At 35.0% G+C, this 19965-nt stretch overlaps 1 protein-coding gene across 1 annotated transcript in view; it reads right to left on the bottom strand.

Moving 5' to 3' along the window:
* The window catches only part of GRIK2 (glutamate ionotropic receptor kainate type subunit 2), a 454779-nt gene that overhangs the window by 209802 nt on the left and 225012 nt on the right, over positions 1-19965 (bottom strand). The window contains exons 7-8 of the mRNA XM_009285010.2: positions 9016-9159; positions 7635-7742 (exon numbers count right to left, since the gene is read on the bottom strand). Of these exons, the coding sequence (XP_009283285.1) occupies positions 7635-7742; positions 9016-9159 (252 nt within the window). The remainder of the gene's footprint in view (positions 1-7634; positions 7743-9015; positions 9160-19965) is intronic.

Here is a 19965-nt window from a genome sequence, read left to right as displayed (position 1 = left end):
TCCAGTGGGGTGCCTTCCCTAGTTGGCTCACTCACCAGCTGTGTCAGGAAGTTGTCTTCCACACACTCCAGGAACCTCCTAGACTGTTTCCTCTCTGCTGTGTTGCTTTTCCAGCAGACGTCTGTTAAGTTGAAGTCCCCCACGAGAACAAGGGCTAGCCATTGTGAGACTTCTTCCCAGCTGCTTATAGACTATTTCGTCTGCCTCTTCGTCCTGGCTGGGTGGTCTATAACAGACTCCCACCGTGATATCTGCCTTGTTGGCCTTCCCCCTGATTCTTACCCATAAACACTCAACCCTATTGTCACCATCATTAAGCTCTAGACAGTCAAAACACTCCCTAACGTACAGGGCTACCCCACTGCCTCTCCTTCCTTGCCTGTCCCTTCTGAAGAGTTTATAGTCATCCATTGCAGCACTCCAGCTGTGCAAGTCATTCCACCATGTTTCCATGATGGCAACTGTATCATAGTTTTACTGCTGCACAACAGCTTCCAGCTCCTCCTGTTTGTTGAGCTAAGACAATGGTGGCCACGTAACTTCATTATATAACTGTGTGGAACAAGTCCTAAGCCTGTAATCCAAATGAAAAATACATGTTTGTGATACTATCAGACATCTTACTAATAGGAAATTAACAGCAAATTCATCTTTTTCCTTTCATTGGAGATTATGACCACTGAGACAGTCATTACTGAAACGTAGATAAAGAGGAAAAACTAGAAAAGATGTGCTTAAACTCTGATTGTATAGTCATCATTTTCTCAGAATTCTGTATTTATTTGAAAATTACCTGTATCTATGAAGACACCATCCCTTTAGACTTCAGGGATTGGAGTTTCTGGGAGTGTTCTGGTGGAGTACTGCAATATGCTTGTCATTCTCGTATATTCTTCCCTAGACTTCTGAAACTGACCATTTTCAGATACAGAATACTGGACTAGATGAACTTAGAAATTCTTTTTTAATGCACCACAAGAAAAGTTTGCCATCCACATTTAGGCAGGTACACTCTGAGGTTTCCAAATGGTCAATCAATCCTATACCACTTAAACAAAACTCTTAAATAATATTCACAATATTTACTACGTAATAGTTCAATAGTACAATTTCAAAATTAAATCTCACCAGAATTGTTCATAAATAGTCAGTGTTATTACCAAAGGACAGAATTCAGCAAATACTGAAAAGAAATTTGGCTATGTTCACACAAATTTAAAATTAATTTGATTCTTTTGGGTTCAAGTATTTTATGCATTCAGTCTCCAAAAAAAAATTAGTACAGTTGTGCTTATTTCCAAAAATTTTAATTTAATTTCATAGTCAAACGCAATTGGCATGACTTGGGAAGGAATAACACTCTAGAAAAAAAGTACTTACCAAATAATAAAAACTAAGTAAAAATATCAGACCTGTTAAATCAGAATGAATAATAATTCAAATTCTGAATACTGAAAACTACACACAGTTAAAATGTACAATAAAAATTGTTTTTAAAACTTTAATAGGTTCATATAGTAGAATAATTAGAGATAATTATGATACATTCTTGGACCTTTATCTAGGACGGAGAGTGCTGATTACAATAATTCTTTGCATAAAATTTATATAGTCTGCTCAGCAGTCTAGTAGGGATTTGAGAAGAAAGCTATATTGGACTTCAGCTCAAAGTTACTAGTCTCTTCTAGAAATATTAGATGGACTTTTGTGACATTTAGCAATATATTTGGTATCAGAATAAGGACATAAACCTTCTCAAACCTTATCAAAATTCTCCTCTTTTCAAGGTTATTGATCACTAACATAATCCATTGATCTATAAAGTTAAACATAAATGTAATTTGAAAGGCATATTCAGACTTGGCAATTTTTATAGGTTGTAGTATAAATTAAGCTTGCATACAAATAAAAAGTTCACAGGTGAATATTTAGACATAGCTATGTAAATTTAACAGTATTATAAGAAGTGGTAGCTGCCTCTTATCCCATTTATTTTCAAAGATACAGCATGATCCTAGTTTATCTTCTACAGCGTGTCTGAAGTGCTTGTTTCTTCTTTACAATAAAAATCAATTTGTCATATAGTGAAGATCTGCTTCTAGTCATGCCAATCACAATTCATAAGTTATTTTTTTAAAAAAAAACAATCAAATTTGTCGTCTCTTCTTAGTAACACCCAGACTTTCTTCAAAGCTTCTACCCACTCCAAGATCAAGCTAACACAATTGTCGCGGTTTAACCAAAGCCAGCAACTAAGCACCACACAGCCACTCGCTCACTCCCCCCCAGTGGGATGGGAGGAAGAATTGGAAGGGTAAAAGTGAGAAAACTCATGGGTTGAGATAAAGACAATTTAATAATTTAAAAAAGAAAAAAATAAGAATATTGTAAGGGGGGGAAACAACAGAGAGAGGAAAATAAAACCCAAGAAAAACAAATGACACAAAAGAAAACAATTGCTCACCACCAAATGACCAATGCCCAGCCATTCCCCGAGCAACAGCAGCCCCCACCAACCTCCACCCTGCAGTTTTATTGCTGAGCACAATGTCATATGGTCTGGGATATCCCTTTGGTCAGTTGGGGTCAGCTGTCCCAGTTGTGTCCCCTCCCAACTTCCTGTGCACCCCCAGCCAACTCACTGGCAGGGCAGTCCAAGGAGCAGAAAAGGCCTTGATGCTGCATGAGCACTGCTCAGCAATAACTGAAACATCAGTGTGTTATCAACACTATTTTCAAAACAAATCCAAAACATAGCCCCATACAAGCCACTATGAAGAAATTTAACTCTATCCTAGCCAAAACCAGCACAATAATTCACCCCCCCAAAAAAAAGCATTGTACACTCCTGAAACTTAAAATTTCTGAGTTTACATATACTCTAGAGTAGTTTACTGAGCATCAGTCTCATGTTATCCACAAAAATTCAATAGATTAAAGTAGCTTTCTTACTTCAGCATGTTTGAGAAAAATAAATTTATCTTTATGAATAAGCAATTTTTCTTTGTTGCTAATTTCCTTCAAAACTCTCCTAAGAAAAGTAACATTTTTTTGGCTCTGAGTCAACTAAAACTGTACATACTACTCACAGTGAAGTGCCACAAGCATTGTATTAAGAAGGATCATTGCCCTGCTGTAGTGGTATCAACTGTCTAACTATGCAGCCAAAATCAGAACCATATTCAACCCCTGAAGAATTGACAAATGTGTCTACAGTTTACCATCTTTTCTTTATTATACTTTGTAGAGTAGTTAGTAATAGCAGTGATTACATCAAGAAAATAATTATTTATACTCCAGTATAAGTAATATTATTTCTTCCTATTTATGTATTTCCCATTTGGGAATTGCTTCATTTATTTTGCTTTCTTCAGAAATATTAATATGCTTGCCTTCTTTGCCAAATATCATGCTAATACCAATAATTCTGGCTTCCATAGATGTTATCTCACTTTCTTTTTTTCTCTTTTACAAAACCCTCTGTTTATGCCACTTTTTATGCTTTTTTTTTTCCTAGGTCATTAATAAAGATACTAAATAAAACAAGATCTTAGATTAGACAATGCATTACAACTCATTTTGTGTCATTTATATTCATCCTGTGCGTAGGTTCCTGAGCAAGATTTCAAGCCAGTTGTTAACATCTCTATTCAAGAAATGTGATTATTCTTAAATGACAAATTTTTGTATCAAAAGTGGTATTAAATTCAAGTATTTGTTATCTCCCTGAAGTATAAAATAATTTTCCTCATGATGCAGCTTCAGTGTAAATACTGATTGATTGTAATTTAAAGGATAATTTGCTTATTATACTGGATTGCCACAGTTTGGGATTTTCACTGTGCTTTAAAATAAATAGTTTCAGTGTGTCCAGACTGACTGTCAGCAAATTTTGTTGTACGTTACATTAGCAGCACTCCAATCATCTATTAATTTTGTCATTTTCATCTTACAAGAAGCTATCATTTTTGTCAGACATGAATTTTTATTTGGAAACACATACTTCTTATTGATTGATGCTTGATTATCACCTCTCATTCAAGAGTTTCAGGAACAGGTATCTTATGTAAAATCTGAGATCACACATGGCATCTTTTTTAAATCAATGAGCAATTTTTCTGTTGTCACTGACTTCAGCAGTCATTGCACTTAAAATACATGATTTAGGTCATTTCCCATTATACTAACCAGGCAATTTATCTAAGACTGGGGGTTTTTTAACAAAATCTCAAAAAAATAGGTCTTCTGGAAATACTTCACAATAACTCTTTTCTCTCCCCTCCATAAATATTTTGGTCCTCAAGATATCTCATTTTGTCATAAAAGCATTACAGATTACAACTGAAATTGTTGGGTTGAACTGTTGTCTTTCACATAAGAAATCATTCACCCATATTTGGAAAGAGGTTAGATGAAATAATAGCTATTTACAGTATGGAAACACGACACGCATAATATGGCACATATAATTCCCATCTCACTATCTTCTCTCGTCCCACAAAATGAATGAATGAATAAATAAATAAATAAATAAAGCAAAACTGTTCAGGACTTCTAACTACATAGACAGAGAGGCGTTACAAGATGGTGGTTTGGGAAGAACATTGGGAACATACAAGATAAGGACAAAGATGGGGAAAGGCTCCTGAAGAAAGAAGAAAATAGAGAGAAAGTGGATGGAAAGAACAAAGAGATGAAGAGGGACAAGTGAACAGGGATTAGATGGAAATGGAAACGGACAGGGACGGGGTAAGGGAGAGGGAGGAAAGAGAGAGGGGAGAAAGAGGGAAGGGAGAGAAGAAGAGAGTAGCAGAAAGCAGGAGGGAAAGAGTGCGATGCAGAGAGATGGAGTGCACATGTGAAAAGAGGGAGGTAGGGGACAGAGGGAAGGGAGAGGGATTCATCACAGCTTTAACAGAAGACAATCTTGTGGGGAAAAAAACCCTTTGACACAGCTCTTTTAAAGAAAAGGACTGGCTAAAATGTACCCTCTCTACTAGGAAGTGTCCTGCTCTAGAGTTTAATGATTCACCCTGGATTCAAGAAGAATAGGTTTGTATTCTTTCAGAATAACCAAGTTTTCTTCAAAGAAAAACATTTATTTGTCAGCATTGATTTCTCTTTCTCAGTAAAATACTCTATACATTCCAAATATTTACAAAGCAATTCAATCTAATGTGCACACACTTTAATTTTCCTTCTCCTACTCTCATATCATTACACCCTACAGAAACTGCTCTGCTTTTGCTCATAGGTATCTTTGAATCTGTGTAGCAATCCTCATCATTCTTTGCTAACACTTTCCTAACTCCCAAACTTTTCTAATACATGGTAATTAATTCTTACTGCTCTTTCCAAAGATTGTCAGCATATTTTGGTGGAAAACTAATATTATCACAACCCTTTATCACATGGCCAAAATGAGCCATGAAGGAATGTCCTGGTTTCATTAAACCACGACAAGGAAGTAAAAGTATCTTCCTTTTCTGTGAACTTCTGTGTTCAAAGCTCAAGCATATGCTGGTTGTTTTTAAATATCCATATCCTTTTATGATTATTTCTGTTGTTGTCTCTTACATATCTTTCATTATTACTGTTTCCCAAGTTCTTTTTTCTATTATTATGTGTTTTAGAGCACAGTATGTTGAATTTTATTTTCTTCCCATATTTCTGATCTCTGTAGACCTTTTAATTTTTATATTTTCAGTGGAGTACGTATCTCCTAATATATTGTCAACTGAGAACTAAATTAACATGCTTTTGTGTTTCTACTTTCATATCAATACTGATGGTGAAATAAAAATAGAGATAAAACAGATCCAGATGAAAGATACCACTTTTAGCCCACTGCATATCTATTATGCAATATTTTACATCAATGTTCTCTCAGAAAATTTCCAGTCCACATAGAAAATTTCATAACAAAGCCAACTCTTTTTTTAATAGCATTGTGAAGTAGTATCACATATGTCATTAAAAGACAAATATATTACACTGTCTGTATTTCTTTAACTATTTTGCATTTCTGCCTGAAAAGAAATTAAGTACACTGTGAAGATTTTATCTTCCAGAAAACCCATCTTGCTTGATGGTTCTCAAATGCCGCCCAATGTTCTTAAAGCCATCCTAGATTACAGAGACTTCCTTTCCTCATTTTCAACAGTTATCACTTCAGTGACTCTTCAGCCACTACTGACTTATTTAGTTATTCCCATATTATCAATTCTTCCATTTCTGTTTCCAGTAAGGAAGACTGGTTGCATTGCACCTATTCTACTTGTACACAAAGCTAATTTGCTTTTCAGATCTAATCACTACAATATGCTTTTTTTTTCCCCCTTAAGTTTCCAGAGCTCCCTTCATGGAATACTTCATAGGAAGACTCTACTATCAGTGCATTGCTGAATGTTTTAATACTATCAATGCATTGCTGAATGTTTTAAAATATAGATTAGTCCTTTAATCACAGGTTTGCCACTGGACATTTTCAAAAATGTTATTACCTATGTAAGTGTTTCAAAGCAAGCTCATGGCTTCTGAACTTTTTTTAAATCTTCCTACTAAGAGAATACTAATATTCCAAAACTAGTATTGAGGGGTAAAGTTTTGGAAAAATACGTTGTTTATTCTAGCTTCTCCATTCAATGATTTATATAAGAAAGGAAACACAACTCTGCAGCATGGTGCCTTCCCTTAACTTCTTTTTTTATTTGTGGCCATAATATTACCTTGGGGCAATAGCTGATAAAACTTTATCCGAAGATGAAGAAAAACAGTGCTTACAGAACACTGAACACCACAACTAAATACATACTACAAGGCAGATGCAAATTGAAAAACCTTTGTCTACTGATCACAACAATGTGAGACACTGCAGCTTCCTGCATTGCCTCTCTGTGGCAGGGTGGCTGGAGAAGAGAGGGAAGATGATCTGATTTCAGATCATCATGGTGTCATGTAGGCAAGCCAAATATCTGTACGTGCTTCCCAAGGCCTTTAGTTCAAATATTAGGCTACAGAGAAAGGGCATTTCTCAATCCTTTTTGTCTTTCACTCCATATCTGTACAAGCAAAATTCATGTCAGAAGACAGACAAACCTGTCAGGGTACCTATTCTTGATATTTTACTACCACTTAGAGATAAAAATTTTGTATTCCAAGAAGAGAATCAAAGTTCCCTCTTAAAACACAGAAAATTGCCAAAATGAAGTTATTTTATTTCATTCTGTTTGAGGTAATTCTTCCTGAATTAGTAAGATGTAAAGAAAATACAAATACACATACCCACAGGTTCACACATGAGGATAGGCAATGGGATTGGAATCACGACTAAAACTAAACTCAATATAGATTGAAGATAAAGTATATTAATGCATCACTCCAGGTCCAGCTGTTCACTCTTCCCCAGTCCTCTTGAATCTAAGAATGTGGCTAGAAGCACACAGTTAAGAGGCCACTAACTGTCAGACATCGAGATAACAGCTTTTACTAGAAGACTTTGAAACCAGGTATCAAGTTGAGAACAGGTATATTGTTTTATGTGACACATGAAATGTTATTGAAAAAGCTACTGTTTTTAGGGGGTGGGTTTTTGTTTTGTTTCTCATCACTTTGGAGGTAAACATCTTACACACCTTTTCAAGACCTTCTTCCTTGAGGCTGATAACATCTAAATCAAAATCGGTCCTTAAGCCATTGGTTTTGTTGAAAGTTATCCTGCCTGTGAGGCCTTCCCAGTGGGCCTATGGAGAAAGAAAAAACAATTTCTATAAATAAATACTTCTTCCTTTTTTTGCCCAAAAAGAACAAATTTTACTTCCGCCAAAATGGGAACATTAATTATTCATTCTATCTAAATAATTTACCTTGTGGCTGATTGTTTTAAAAAATATTTTGTATTCACTTTTTTGCTAATTATATCAACCTTTATTCATCCTTCACAGACAATTTTTTAAACAACCTTCCATGTTAGCCAATAGACTCTTCTTACTAAATGAGATAAAAGGCTGTTTTGTTTTCATTCCTCCATCATTCATGCACGCATTTCCCTTTATGCTTCCCTACATGCCCCCTCTCCTCAAGCCTCAATCTCTTTCATTAACACTGGATTTTATTTTTCTGTCAGGAAATTTCATTCAAATAAAGGCTTACTTTTGCAAGATGATGAGTCTCCTGAAACCACACTGAGACAGCAAAAATTGAGGTCACTGAGCCAGTCTTCCAGAGCTGATTCCTTACTTTTAATAAAGTGCAGTATCCTCATTTTTTTATAACTTAAAATCTACCTAGTTCTAAAACTATACTAAAGTAGAGGAGGGAATGTGGAAAACAAAATTATCATCTTAAAAGGAACCAATATTAAAAACAGGATTATATTCCATTGCAAATAGTTCTCTTTATCGTAGCATTTTGCATATCTAGAATGAGAAATACTGCATTAGGAGTTACTTGTAGTAAAAGGGACTTGAATGCTTTACAGTGTTCACCTTTAGCACCTTAAATTTCCTAGCTTTACTCTAAAGCACTATCTATCAGTATCTAAACAGCAATCTAGGACATCAAGGCCACATTTTTTAATTCACCATAGCAAAAAAAAAAAAAGGAGAATTAAACCCAGGGAGTAAACTTCATTTTTGGCCCCTTTGAACTTATGCCAATATTTAGTTGCTGAATTTTTCATAGTCAGTCTGTGGTTTGGGTGTTTCGGGGGTTTGGGTTTTTATGTGACAAATGTTCCAACCCCTGCCCCTCCCCAATTATCTACAAACAAAAGTTTTATTTAGAATGCCTTTATTTCACCTTTTTATGTTTCTTTGTTCCAACTAATACCTCAGGAAAACCCGCTTTCAAATAAAAATGCTGTCTTGCTTGCTAAACTCTCTCCACATAACAAGCTGAGAGATTCCCATCTACTGGAAAAAAAAAAAGGCAGAGTTCAAGTAGACTGGGAACAAAAGAAAATGGGAGTTGGGAGAAAGGAAAGTAATGAAGCAGGATACTTTATTAGTGACTTACCTCCTTAATGAGACTCATAAAGCGGGTCCCAAACCGCCATGGTTTGTGGCGATTACACTGTAGTGAACTGACAGTCATCTGTGGGAACTGCTGGACAGCCACTGACACCACATGAACTGCATCATACATTAGTGCTGCGTCCGTCTGAAATTAGAATGAAATCAGAACCATGAACACAAAACAAAAACATGTGACAGCCCAGCAGTGAGAGAAGGAAACAAAAAATTAACACTGCTTGTTCTGTTAAAGGGAGAAAATGATCTGATTGCTTGTGTAGCACTGTAAAATGCAGCCTTACTGGCAAGTCCTACAAAAGATGTGTCAGGACCTTCAGTCTCAGCTTTTCTCTTTTTAATGCTGAAAAAAGGGCCCAAATACCAACTTTTCAGATCACAGGAGAACACTGGTCTCTCTGATGACTCATGTTACTTTAAAAAAGCAGTGTATTAGGGGGCTATATAAATCACTGTATGCAAGTTTGATTCAAGTCAGTTATTTCCATGAGTGAGGCGAAAGAAAAAAATGAAAAGATTAGCAAGGCAGCAAAACCTTACTTACGAAGGAAAGTGCACAGGCTAAGGAAATATATGTTTTTCTGTTTTGAAATTACAGACTAGATACAGTCCCAAAGGTACTCAACTGATTCATTAATAACTTTTTATGGGTATCAGTTTAAATCCCTAGGACAAATCTAACCAGTATCTTCTATAAATCAGAGGCAAACTAGAATGGTATTAAAATGCACATTCATTTTAATGGTTTTCATGTCCCACCCTAAATAAATAGGCTGTTTAGACCTGGTATGTACTAACTAATGTTGTATTAGCAAAGGACAGAGACAGCCTCTCAGCACACACTGTCATGCTGTACAAGAAACTGACATCTCTCTCCTGTTCTATTTGATAAACAGAGGCAAGCCTTGGAACCAAAAGCAAGAGAGGACCTTAGATTCAGCTGGTGGAAATGAATGTTACGCCATCTGCTCAGCATACCTTAGAGAAAAAGGACCTATTTCCCCTTCTCATTCACATAATTAGTGAGCTGTGAAATTAGTTCTTTAATGGATAGGAAACCTGGAGATTATTGCACTTGTCACAATACAATACAATGCAATACAAAATGAGCTTATATAGTGCCTTTCATGCAAATGCATCCCAAGGCTCTTTACAATAAAACTAAACATAAAAATGCAAAAATGCTCTACCATTACTGCCCATAAGCTACTGTTAAAGGGGAAAATATACGTTTACATTTAAATGGGTCTCCCAAGGAGAGATTTCAAAATTCAAACAGAAATAAATCCTAATTTTAAAATAGCCAGTATAATAGGCTTCAATGATCTCAGATTCCACGTAGTTTATGCAGGGGCTCCAAATCAGTCAGAAAATATTTTTGCTGCCAAATTGTTCATTATCTTCAAGGCATTAAAGTGCTTTTAAGGCAAGCAGATATTTGACAAAGAGGCAGCAAAACACCAAAAAGTTGGAATGACATGCTGAGTAAGCATCATACAAAGCTTAATATTCTAGAAGCAGTACTTGGCAGTAGTTGAAGTCTAGACAACAGTTTTTTAAATAAACTATACAATAAGTACAACACATTTATCTGGTTCAGAAATGCAAACTTTTTTTTTTTTAATATGACCTTTATTTCTAAACCTGTAGTCCTTGCACCAATGAAGGAAAACTGAAATTGCTGTGAGACTTTAGCAAAAGCAGCCCATTAAGAAGCAACCAGAATTTCAAAAACAGCATTAACTGATTAATTACATATAAATTTGGACACAGAACTGATAAGACTCATCAGCAGGAATCAAATGGACATTATGCTAGATGCAGAGCAACATGGCTTTTTGTCAAATTCTATGAGCCACTGAGCTGGAAATCTGTAGGATGACAGGACAGTCAACTCCAGTGGAAGCATTAAAAAAGCCATTGCAGTTTTAGGAGTAATTCAAATTCTGATAATATTCTTCATATTTGACTGATGAATATTGCTTCACTGGAAATAAATCTAAATCAAAATGTACTTCTTTTAAATGCACACAACATAAAGTAATCACTGGCTAGAAGCTGAGTGCCCTATTTGATTTTTAGATGCTACAAGATAAATCCCTTATTCACATAGGATGAGATTCCACAATCCACCTTGTACAGGAAGATTAAAGTTAAATGTAGGCTTAAATGTTTGTACTGAATAAAGACAGAGAGAACCATATGCTCAAAAATATATTGGATTAGTGATTCAATATTGCACTCATCTCACTGGGTGCAATCATTGATTTCGCTGCAAGAGAAATAAACAGCACAGAACTCAGGAAAAGATATAAAATATATATTTGAATTTGCAGGTTGGGCTGTCCTCTTGGTTGGTCACTTTACCTTTCCTCTAAGAGACAGTAGGAATTAATAGCTGTTGGCCCACATCTCCACCCTTGTTCATAAGGCTTGCTAAGCTTTACGTCTCACTTGTCCTTTGTCCGTACCACTTTCTCTTCCTTAAATCACACTTTTGGTACTACGGTTTGTGGTACAGGAAGTACTGCAGGTTTCAGCAAGAGACTGTTTGGGGACCAGGGAGGAAATGTCCCTAATTAATTTTTTAGGATTCTTTATTTTATCTAAACAGAGATTAGCAGTCTGGAAGGAAAAAGATGTAGAAGCTTCAGGAGAAGCAATGGTTCCTGAATTTCAGATAGAAACCTGCTACAATGTTTCTGTTCACTGAAGAATCACATAATACAAGAAAATAATCTCATTTAAACATGAGATTAGTACTGTTTAAGTCAACTTGTATAAACCTTTTAAGAATTATGTTGTATTTCACAGATATATCTTGGTACAGTTTCAGAACCATGGGTTGAGGGGGTTTTTTGGTTTCACAATCCTACTTAGTATTTATGGTAACTTCCTTGGATACAGATAAACTCTTCTAAAATACTGCTCATGATACTGTAATTTGTATTTCTACAACTACAAAATAAAAATATTACTACAACTACAGAAGCTACAAAAATTTTTCATCAATTTGAAATAGAATGAGTTTCAGTCAGGTGATTAAGATGTCAGGTGACATATGTCCGTGACCACAAGTCTGTTTTTCAGTTGACTCTATCAAGTAACAAGAAAGCTTTTGGCACTCAGAGGTAACAGCTTAATCAGAGACATGATTTCAGTCACAGTATATCTCAAATAGAGAGAAAGTACAAATCTGTGCTTGATTTTTATCCCAAACTCAGTTGGATACTACACATTTCTTCTCAATACTGTTCTGGCATTCCTTTACCTCCTGTCTTACTGTGGGTGTTGTGTTTGCCTCTTTCACATGTGTTTCTGTATAATCACTTCTGAGTCTTGCTAAATTACTTGCTAAATACTAACAAATTGCTTGCAAGTACTCTAATCTCACTGTGAAAGGGCTCTGGTGGAGCTAGACTCAGTATAAAGAAGGTAGACAGAGTCCTCTCTATTATTAGAGAAAGAGTCTATTATTTCTCCCCAGACCTCCCCAGAGTAAGAGGTGGTCTTTTTCTTCTCTGTCCCCAGCTGCACCCAAAGATTTCAAAGACGTGATAAGCTCTAGTAGAAATATGCTGTGATTTTTGTCACACGCTTGGTTGTCCTGGTTAATCAGTATTGTAGGGAGGGTTTGAGTTTTGGGGGCTTGGAGCTGGGGCAGAAGGTTGGCAGGGTAGTGTTTTTTACTGGTTTCAAACCCACATGGGCAAAGCTAGTGCAGAAGAAACCCACTATAGCCTGGGTCATAGCCAAGAAGAAGTCTTCCCCACACAGTGGAACTGACAAACTGCTTCTCTGCCAAGTTTTTCTGCCCTTCTTATGACATAAAAAAAGTATGATTTTCAGTGACCTTCAGCATGGCTGGTAGGTTAGACAAGAATCAGCTGAAAATCCTGAAACCAAATAGGCTGCTTATGCGCTACAGCTGCAACCTGAGATCTAGGTCTGTATCTTAAGACCTTCCAAAAAAGTGAGAGAAAGGGCTCCCCCTCTGACATATAGATAAAATCCAAGCAAGCCTAACAGAACAGTGGAATCATGGTCTTCATAACCATCTTCAGACTTACAGTTTATAGGAGTTCATTGATGTCCTTTCATATCTGACTCAACAAATGTGCTAACTGCTTTTGGAATACCCGTGCTTAATTAACTATTAAGGGTTAAAAAAAAATGCAGATTCCACATTTAATGACATTGAATCATGACTTGTGTGTGCACCTTATTTGCACAGCTATGTTTTTGTATGACATTTCCATTTATCTCCATCAAACTATAAGAAGATTTCATGTACCAGTAAACCACTCCTCTCTGGTTCATATCTCAGTGCTCCAGAATTATCTCTAAATTGCAAAAATACGTGCTTTATTTTTAGAAAACATGATTTTTATCACGCAATCAAGTTTAACATTAATTTAAGATGAAGGATTGCTAGGCTAATTCTGTTTCTTCATGAGCTATATCATAAATACTACGCTTCTCAGTCAGAAAAAAATCATATTTCAGCTTTTACTATAACAAATTGTAGTCCTCTATAATCTACAATTAAAAAAAAATGGAACTGTTACATAGGCATGATCTGGAAGAACTTTCAATTACTCAAATACAGATGATTAAAACCAGCTTGAAAGCAGGAAAAAACCCTCAGGTTTTCAATTAAATGTTAAATTAAACTAATGTGATTGGTTTTCCCCTTAATTAAATTTATTACTAATAAAAGTCTATGAAAAAATATGGTCTTCTACTTAAAAGGTGCTCTGTGAAGTACTTGAAAACACCAAGAAATTTTCTACATTGAGTGACATATGAAATAAGTCAACAGAAAAGAGAAGCTTAATAAATTTACTTTTTGTTCCTTAGTATTTGATCCAGTGTGGATCCCAGACAAGAATGAGTTATTTGCAATATTAGTAGTTTATTTTCCCTAGATCAGAAGATTCTTGTTTTTACAAATCTGTGACACACCAGATCTCATAATTGCCCTCTTTTCTCTACCAATTTTTTTCAGTGACTGTGGGAAACTTTTTCCACAGAAAAGGAGTCAAAAAAGAGGGCCAAGTAAGAGGTTTTTTTTTTAAAAAAAAAAAAGGTTTAGTTAGTTAACTAAATTATCCCCCTAACAATACAAGGATTACCTTTATGAGGATTAGACTGCTAGACTGCTTAATCATTTGCAAAATGCTTTTATGGTAAGTGTAAGACATTATTAAAGACAACCTCCTTCCAAGTATGATAGATACTTGTTTACAGTGATCTGTATTTTGTGTTTGAACTTGACTTTATTCATTCAAGTCATGTCCAGTAAAAGCAAATTAATATCCTTTTAACTCTGAAAGAAAGAAGGAAAAGAAAGGGGAAAAAAAGGAAAGGTTTTATGTGTGTAAAAGAAGGAATAAAACTTCAAAATTTGTCTTAGAATTAAATTCAGATACAACTCTTCCATAACACAACTTGAAACTCTCTAGACAGTCTAACAAGACTGGATTTTCCACAACAAAAATTTTAAATATTTGATTCAGAAAAGATGTAAAAATATATTTCTTCATCAAAGACAAAGCAAATGAGAAAGAAAATGCAATAGTGTAATATTCTATAACTCAATTGACAGGCCCTGTCCTATCACAAGGTGGAGATCTGAATCTGCATTTACCAGTCACTACTGTCATTAGTATCAGGTTACAAATACATCATAAATTAAATATATCTAGATTTTTATGCAAAGACAAAAATTTTGCTAATTTTTTTTAAACAGTTCTTTAACAAATAAAATGTTCCATGCAAAACAAAACTGAAGTAAAAAATAATAATCTTGAAACATATTTTTCTGATTCTCTGGTCAGTTCTGTGTTAAACTGAATTGACTCACTAAAAATTTCAAGGGGAGGACACTGTACAGTTCTCTTGAAATACTGCATTGCATGAGCCAAGCTTTTTCCATTGATTAGTAAAGTATGCATATACTTTTCTACTTTTTAGTTCTTATGCTATCTTTACCTGCATATTATCTGAATAAGTACTACTGCATTAAGCAGGATAGCTTATATTTTTCATATGCAGCTCATTATTCTCTTCAAGGTTATCTCTGTCTTCCTGTCTCTAGTCAGTCAAATTTTGCCCTTGTGAAATAAGTCCAACTACAATTAGAAGGCTAAACTGCTCACAGGGTTTTGCCTAGTGTCTGATGGTCACTAACGTATTCTGAAAAATTTTGTGCATTAATTAAAATGAGGCTTAAATTCTTTTCAAGTGTGACTTCATTAGCTGCATCAAAAATGAAAAGAAACTGAATGCAAATGCTCGCAAATGTATATCTGCATTTGTTTCCTAGGTGACCATGACAAAAGTATCCAGATAAATGCATAAAAGTGAAAGAACACTTTCCACTTTTTTTTTTTAACAAAGTCCATGAAAATGTGTGAACATGTTAAAAGCAATTCATGTGAAGTCTTTAATGCATTCTGAAACTTATTTCATCATATAATATTTGTTACTGAATTTCCTTTAGCTACACAGCCAGCCATCTAAGACCATAGTATCTTCTGAAATAAACGTAGTTCAGACTGACTGGTCACTGGTTTAACAAAGTGCTAACATGCTCATTTCATACTGCAACAAGATTCTCTCGCTGAGCTTGTACTTATGGTAACTGCCCTTATGAGAGTTTAGAACATAATGAGAATGTTACGTTCCCATTTGGCAAAAGGAGTGTAAGTACACGAGGCAGGGCATGTTCCAGAAGGCCTGAATTTTCCATTGGCCCTTATAAATTGTATCTTATTTCTTACACAACAGTAATGCCTTCGATAGAACACAGGATGCAAAGTCAGGTTGTTGGTTTGGTGGGGTTTTTTTTCAACTCCCAATATATCCAGACTATTTCTACTCAGCTTTATGAGGGACAGAGATGACATAGTACAATTAGGAAGGTAAGAACAGCAGCTCTGTTTCTTTGATCCGACAGCCTGAGCAAGTAGTGGATACTGGAGGTACAATGAACAGGACAGCCTAGTCAAATCTCCTCCCTCCCCAGCATAACCTTTTTATGGAGAAATAACATTATTTAGGATGCACTGCACAATAAGGATTTACAATGGCATACTTATTCATTTCAAAGCCCTCAAAAATGTCCCATAATCAATCTCCTTAGCCTGTTAAGCAGTACTTCTCCTTTGATAATTACTTATTTTTCTCTCAGTTATCCTTACTGACAATTTAACACACAATACATAATTATTAATTACAAAAACTTGAATAAATGGCGTATTACATAAACAAACAAAACACTTCCTTTTTTTGTTCTACCGAACTCCCCACCACCTGCCTTTCATTTTTTCCCATATTAGTCTTATTTTCTAGATTATTTCCATTGTAAGCACAGTGAACAGAAATAGGCCTCTGTGCAGATTATTATTATTATTATTATTATTATTATTTTCCTTTGAAGACTGACTTTATCATAGAAGCTGACTCCACTTCCTTTCTTTTAAACAACTCAGGAAAAATAGATAAGAACAAAGATGTGAGAAAAGTCTGACAACACTCAGAAGTCACAAAGGGGTGACCACCCACAGTGCAGAAGAGCTCTCATTACTAACACTGTCTATCACTTTCCTTAAAAACTGTCCTGTTTGACAGAAAATGACAAAGTTGCCTTTAAAAATTACTGGATAGGAACTACGGAAGCTATGATACTGTACCTATAAAAATAAGCCAAGATTTACTTATAAAAATCCGCAGTTTCTTTATTATAGATTCTACTATTGCATGGTCAGAAAATTTTAAGGGCCAGATCTTGAATTATGTGAGGAAAATGTGATTTTAACTCACAAAACAGAATAACTGGTAACATAAGAACTTTTTTCCCACAAATGCTCATATAGTGTGGTGCCAATAGTCCTAACATTACGCTACTTGAAGGTTGATTCACCACATATCCTTGATCAGCTACCTCCAAACTACAGGTAGTTTCAAATCTGCACTACAAAGTGATTTTCCAAGGAGGTCCAGAACAAGAGATTAATATTGAAGAAAGTAGACCTAAAAAATTTAAAGAAAAATTAATGTTAAGCAAAGAATGGTTGGATAAGAAGATGAAGAGAAAGCATCTAACTATTCATGGCCTGTATGGTGTTATTTTAATCACTATAATCTGGAATATTTTCCCATTTTCAGAAATGATTTCTCAGAAAGGGCAGTCAGAGAATTACAAAACTCCATGGATCTATCCACTGTTATTTTATTTGGGGCAATTACAGTCTCTGGTTAATGGGACAGACATATATTCCATTGCTTCCAGTCAGTGTTTGAACTGCAGTTCCTAAAATTTTACGTTATTTTCTACATTTTATATATACATATATATGAGAGATAATTTTCTATAATAAGTTATTATAATAATAAAGCAAAGAATGATCATGTTTAGAAACGTCTACAAGGTTCCAGTCATACGCATAAAAAAAGATAGAAAAGGTTGAATTTACCACAAAGACGAAAAAGTCAGAAGTTTAGATTGAACAGACACAAGAACAAAAGGGTTTATGTTTAATTACATAACAAAATATACATCAAGACAAATGAAGCCTAAAGAACAGTCCAAAGGAAATATTCATATCACAAGTATGTTCAATAACATGAACTATTTAGGACCACACAGATCTGTAAGAGGCACAAAAATAAAATATCTTTCTCTATATACATATAGAGAAAGATATATATGTATACATACATATCTGTATACATATATTGCAGAAAAATTTGAATATCAAAGTAAATATAGATTTAAGTTTATTCTATATTACTCCTTTACACACTATGAGATGAAACTAGATTTTTTTAAATACAGTTTTGCATTGCAGTAAAATCATACAAAGTTTTACAGTATACTTGGAAAAAAGATAGAAGGGTAAATCATGCCATGCCATACTCATTTTACAACCACAAAGTGATTGTCATCATACCTGTCCTCACTCAAAAGTAAATAAGTATCATACACATACTGCCTCCCCCCCCCCCCCCCCTTTTTTTTTAATGCTATACAGTTATGAGTATACAGCTTGGTGAAACACAGCTTTCAATAATGAGGTTTACACTTCATATTGTAAACTAGATTCAGGAGAAAAGGTCCTTCAGGACATTTAGGAAGAATTAGACAAGAGATTAGCTGTAAAACCTAAATTGCCCCATGCCATTCCATATCAAGAAACAGTTCTCTCTAACGAATGCGACCCAAGACATAAGGTGTATAGAAATTCTAGGCAGCTCTGTGTTAAAGAAAGTCTACAGCAAACCAGTACAGCAAAACAGCTAGGCAGACAGACAGAGAGAAAAACCTTTCCAAGTTAACATTACGTAAGTAGACCAGGTACATCTTACCTTTTCTTAAATATTTCCAACTGTATTGGAAAGCATAAAAGCAAATAAATGCTTTTATATTCTCTTAACCTACCTCAGGTTAAGAATTATTTCCAGGCAATAAGGGAACAAAAAAGCATTTATCAATCCAAAATATGACAAATCTAGCCAAGCTCAATAAAACACTCTCTTGGGTATCCCATATCTCTATGGGATATGCACCCCATAGAATCTCGTATTGCAGTTTGAACACAGTTTGGGCAGCAATAATGGAAGAAAAGTCCTTTCAGCAATTCATAGTAACAAGGATATTAGTGTAGCATTAAGTAAGATAGCTGTGGGCACACTTGGACTTTGAGCAGTGTCTTCAAGGAGTTTGTTATACAAGGCCACAGGAATAAATGTATTGGAAGAAATTAACTTTTAAAAATATTTTTTTGGACAGTTGCACGATATGTTAACATTTGTATAAGTAGGACATAAGCAGGTGATACAAGTCAGCATACTATTTCACAGGGATGTAACAACTGCCTGGAAGAATAAAGCAGAATTAGGAATCCTCTAACCGGCAGAAGTATTAGAAAAGAAACTGAACGAACATCATTTCTGTAGCCTATGAAAACAATGACTGAGAACAACCGTTGAGGAGAACAGAAACCAGGGAAGAAAGGAAAGCTAAAGAGCACAGAATAACAAGCACGGATGCAAAAATGACAAAACAAAAAAAATTAATAGGAGTCATTTTATCTTACAGACAGATAGAGGCTTAAGTTGTATGAGATTTAAAAATCTTTAACAAACATTAAAAGAACTGCTGCACAAAACCACCAACAGAAGATATTTCAGTTAGACGATGCCTGACAAATGTAGTAGCATGCATACAAATTCCAGAGACCCAACATACTACTATTACTCACAGAAAGCTCTCCTACTCAAGGCAATTATAATGAGTGAATGAAATTAAGAAGAAACAGCTTGCAAAACTAGTTCCTCCCCACCTTGGGTAATAAAATCTATTGCCCCTGAAATCATTTCACTTAATTCTCACTTGGTAACACATCCCACAAAACCATTTTGCTGAGTGAGATTTAATAAATCTCTCAGCCTGGGATTAAATTTTACTGGTTTATGAACTGTTAAATTGCATTGTATGCTTATTAAAGCTGATGTTTTCTTACTTCTTGACACATTCCCAACTCCACCCTGGGGTACAATTAAGCAAACAGTAGAGATTGTGTTTTCACCCCCAAAAATGCATTCCAACTGGGTACAAAGATATGAGCATCAGCAAGCTACAAACAATGTTCATCTAACTTTTTTAAAAATCAAAGAACTTGTTAGCATAAACTCCTTTTTAAAAAATATGGTACTATTTCAGCTGAATAATCATCACATTAAGGCATAGCTGCTTAGATTATTTATTAACATTTAGTTGCCCAGTGAATTTTAAACAGGATGGCTGTTTACAGAGATGTGTATGTGATTTTAAGTAGAGACAAAACAGATGCAAATTATTTTCCCCATCATCAAAATACTTGTTTTAACATCTGAACAAAGCAAATTATTTATTTCTTATATTATTGAA

The sequence above is a fragment of the Aptenodytes forsteri genome, unplaced genomic scaffold (assembly GCF_000699145.1).
Source record: "Aptenodytes forsteri isolate BGI_AS27 unplaced genomic scaffold, ASM69914v1 Scaffold171, whole genome shotgun sequence".
NCBI classification, from domain to species: Eukaryota; Metazoa; Chordata; class Aves; order Sphenisciformes; family Spheniscidae; genus Aptenodytes; species Aptenodytes forsteri.
This window is presented reverse-complemented; position numbering and strand designations above follow the sequence as displayed.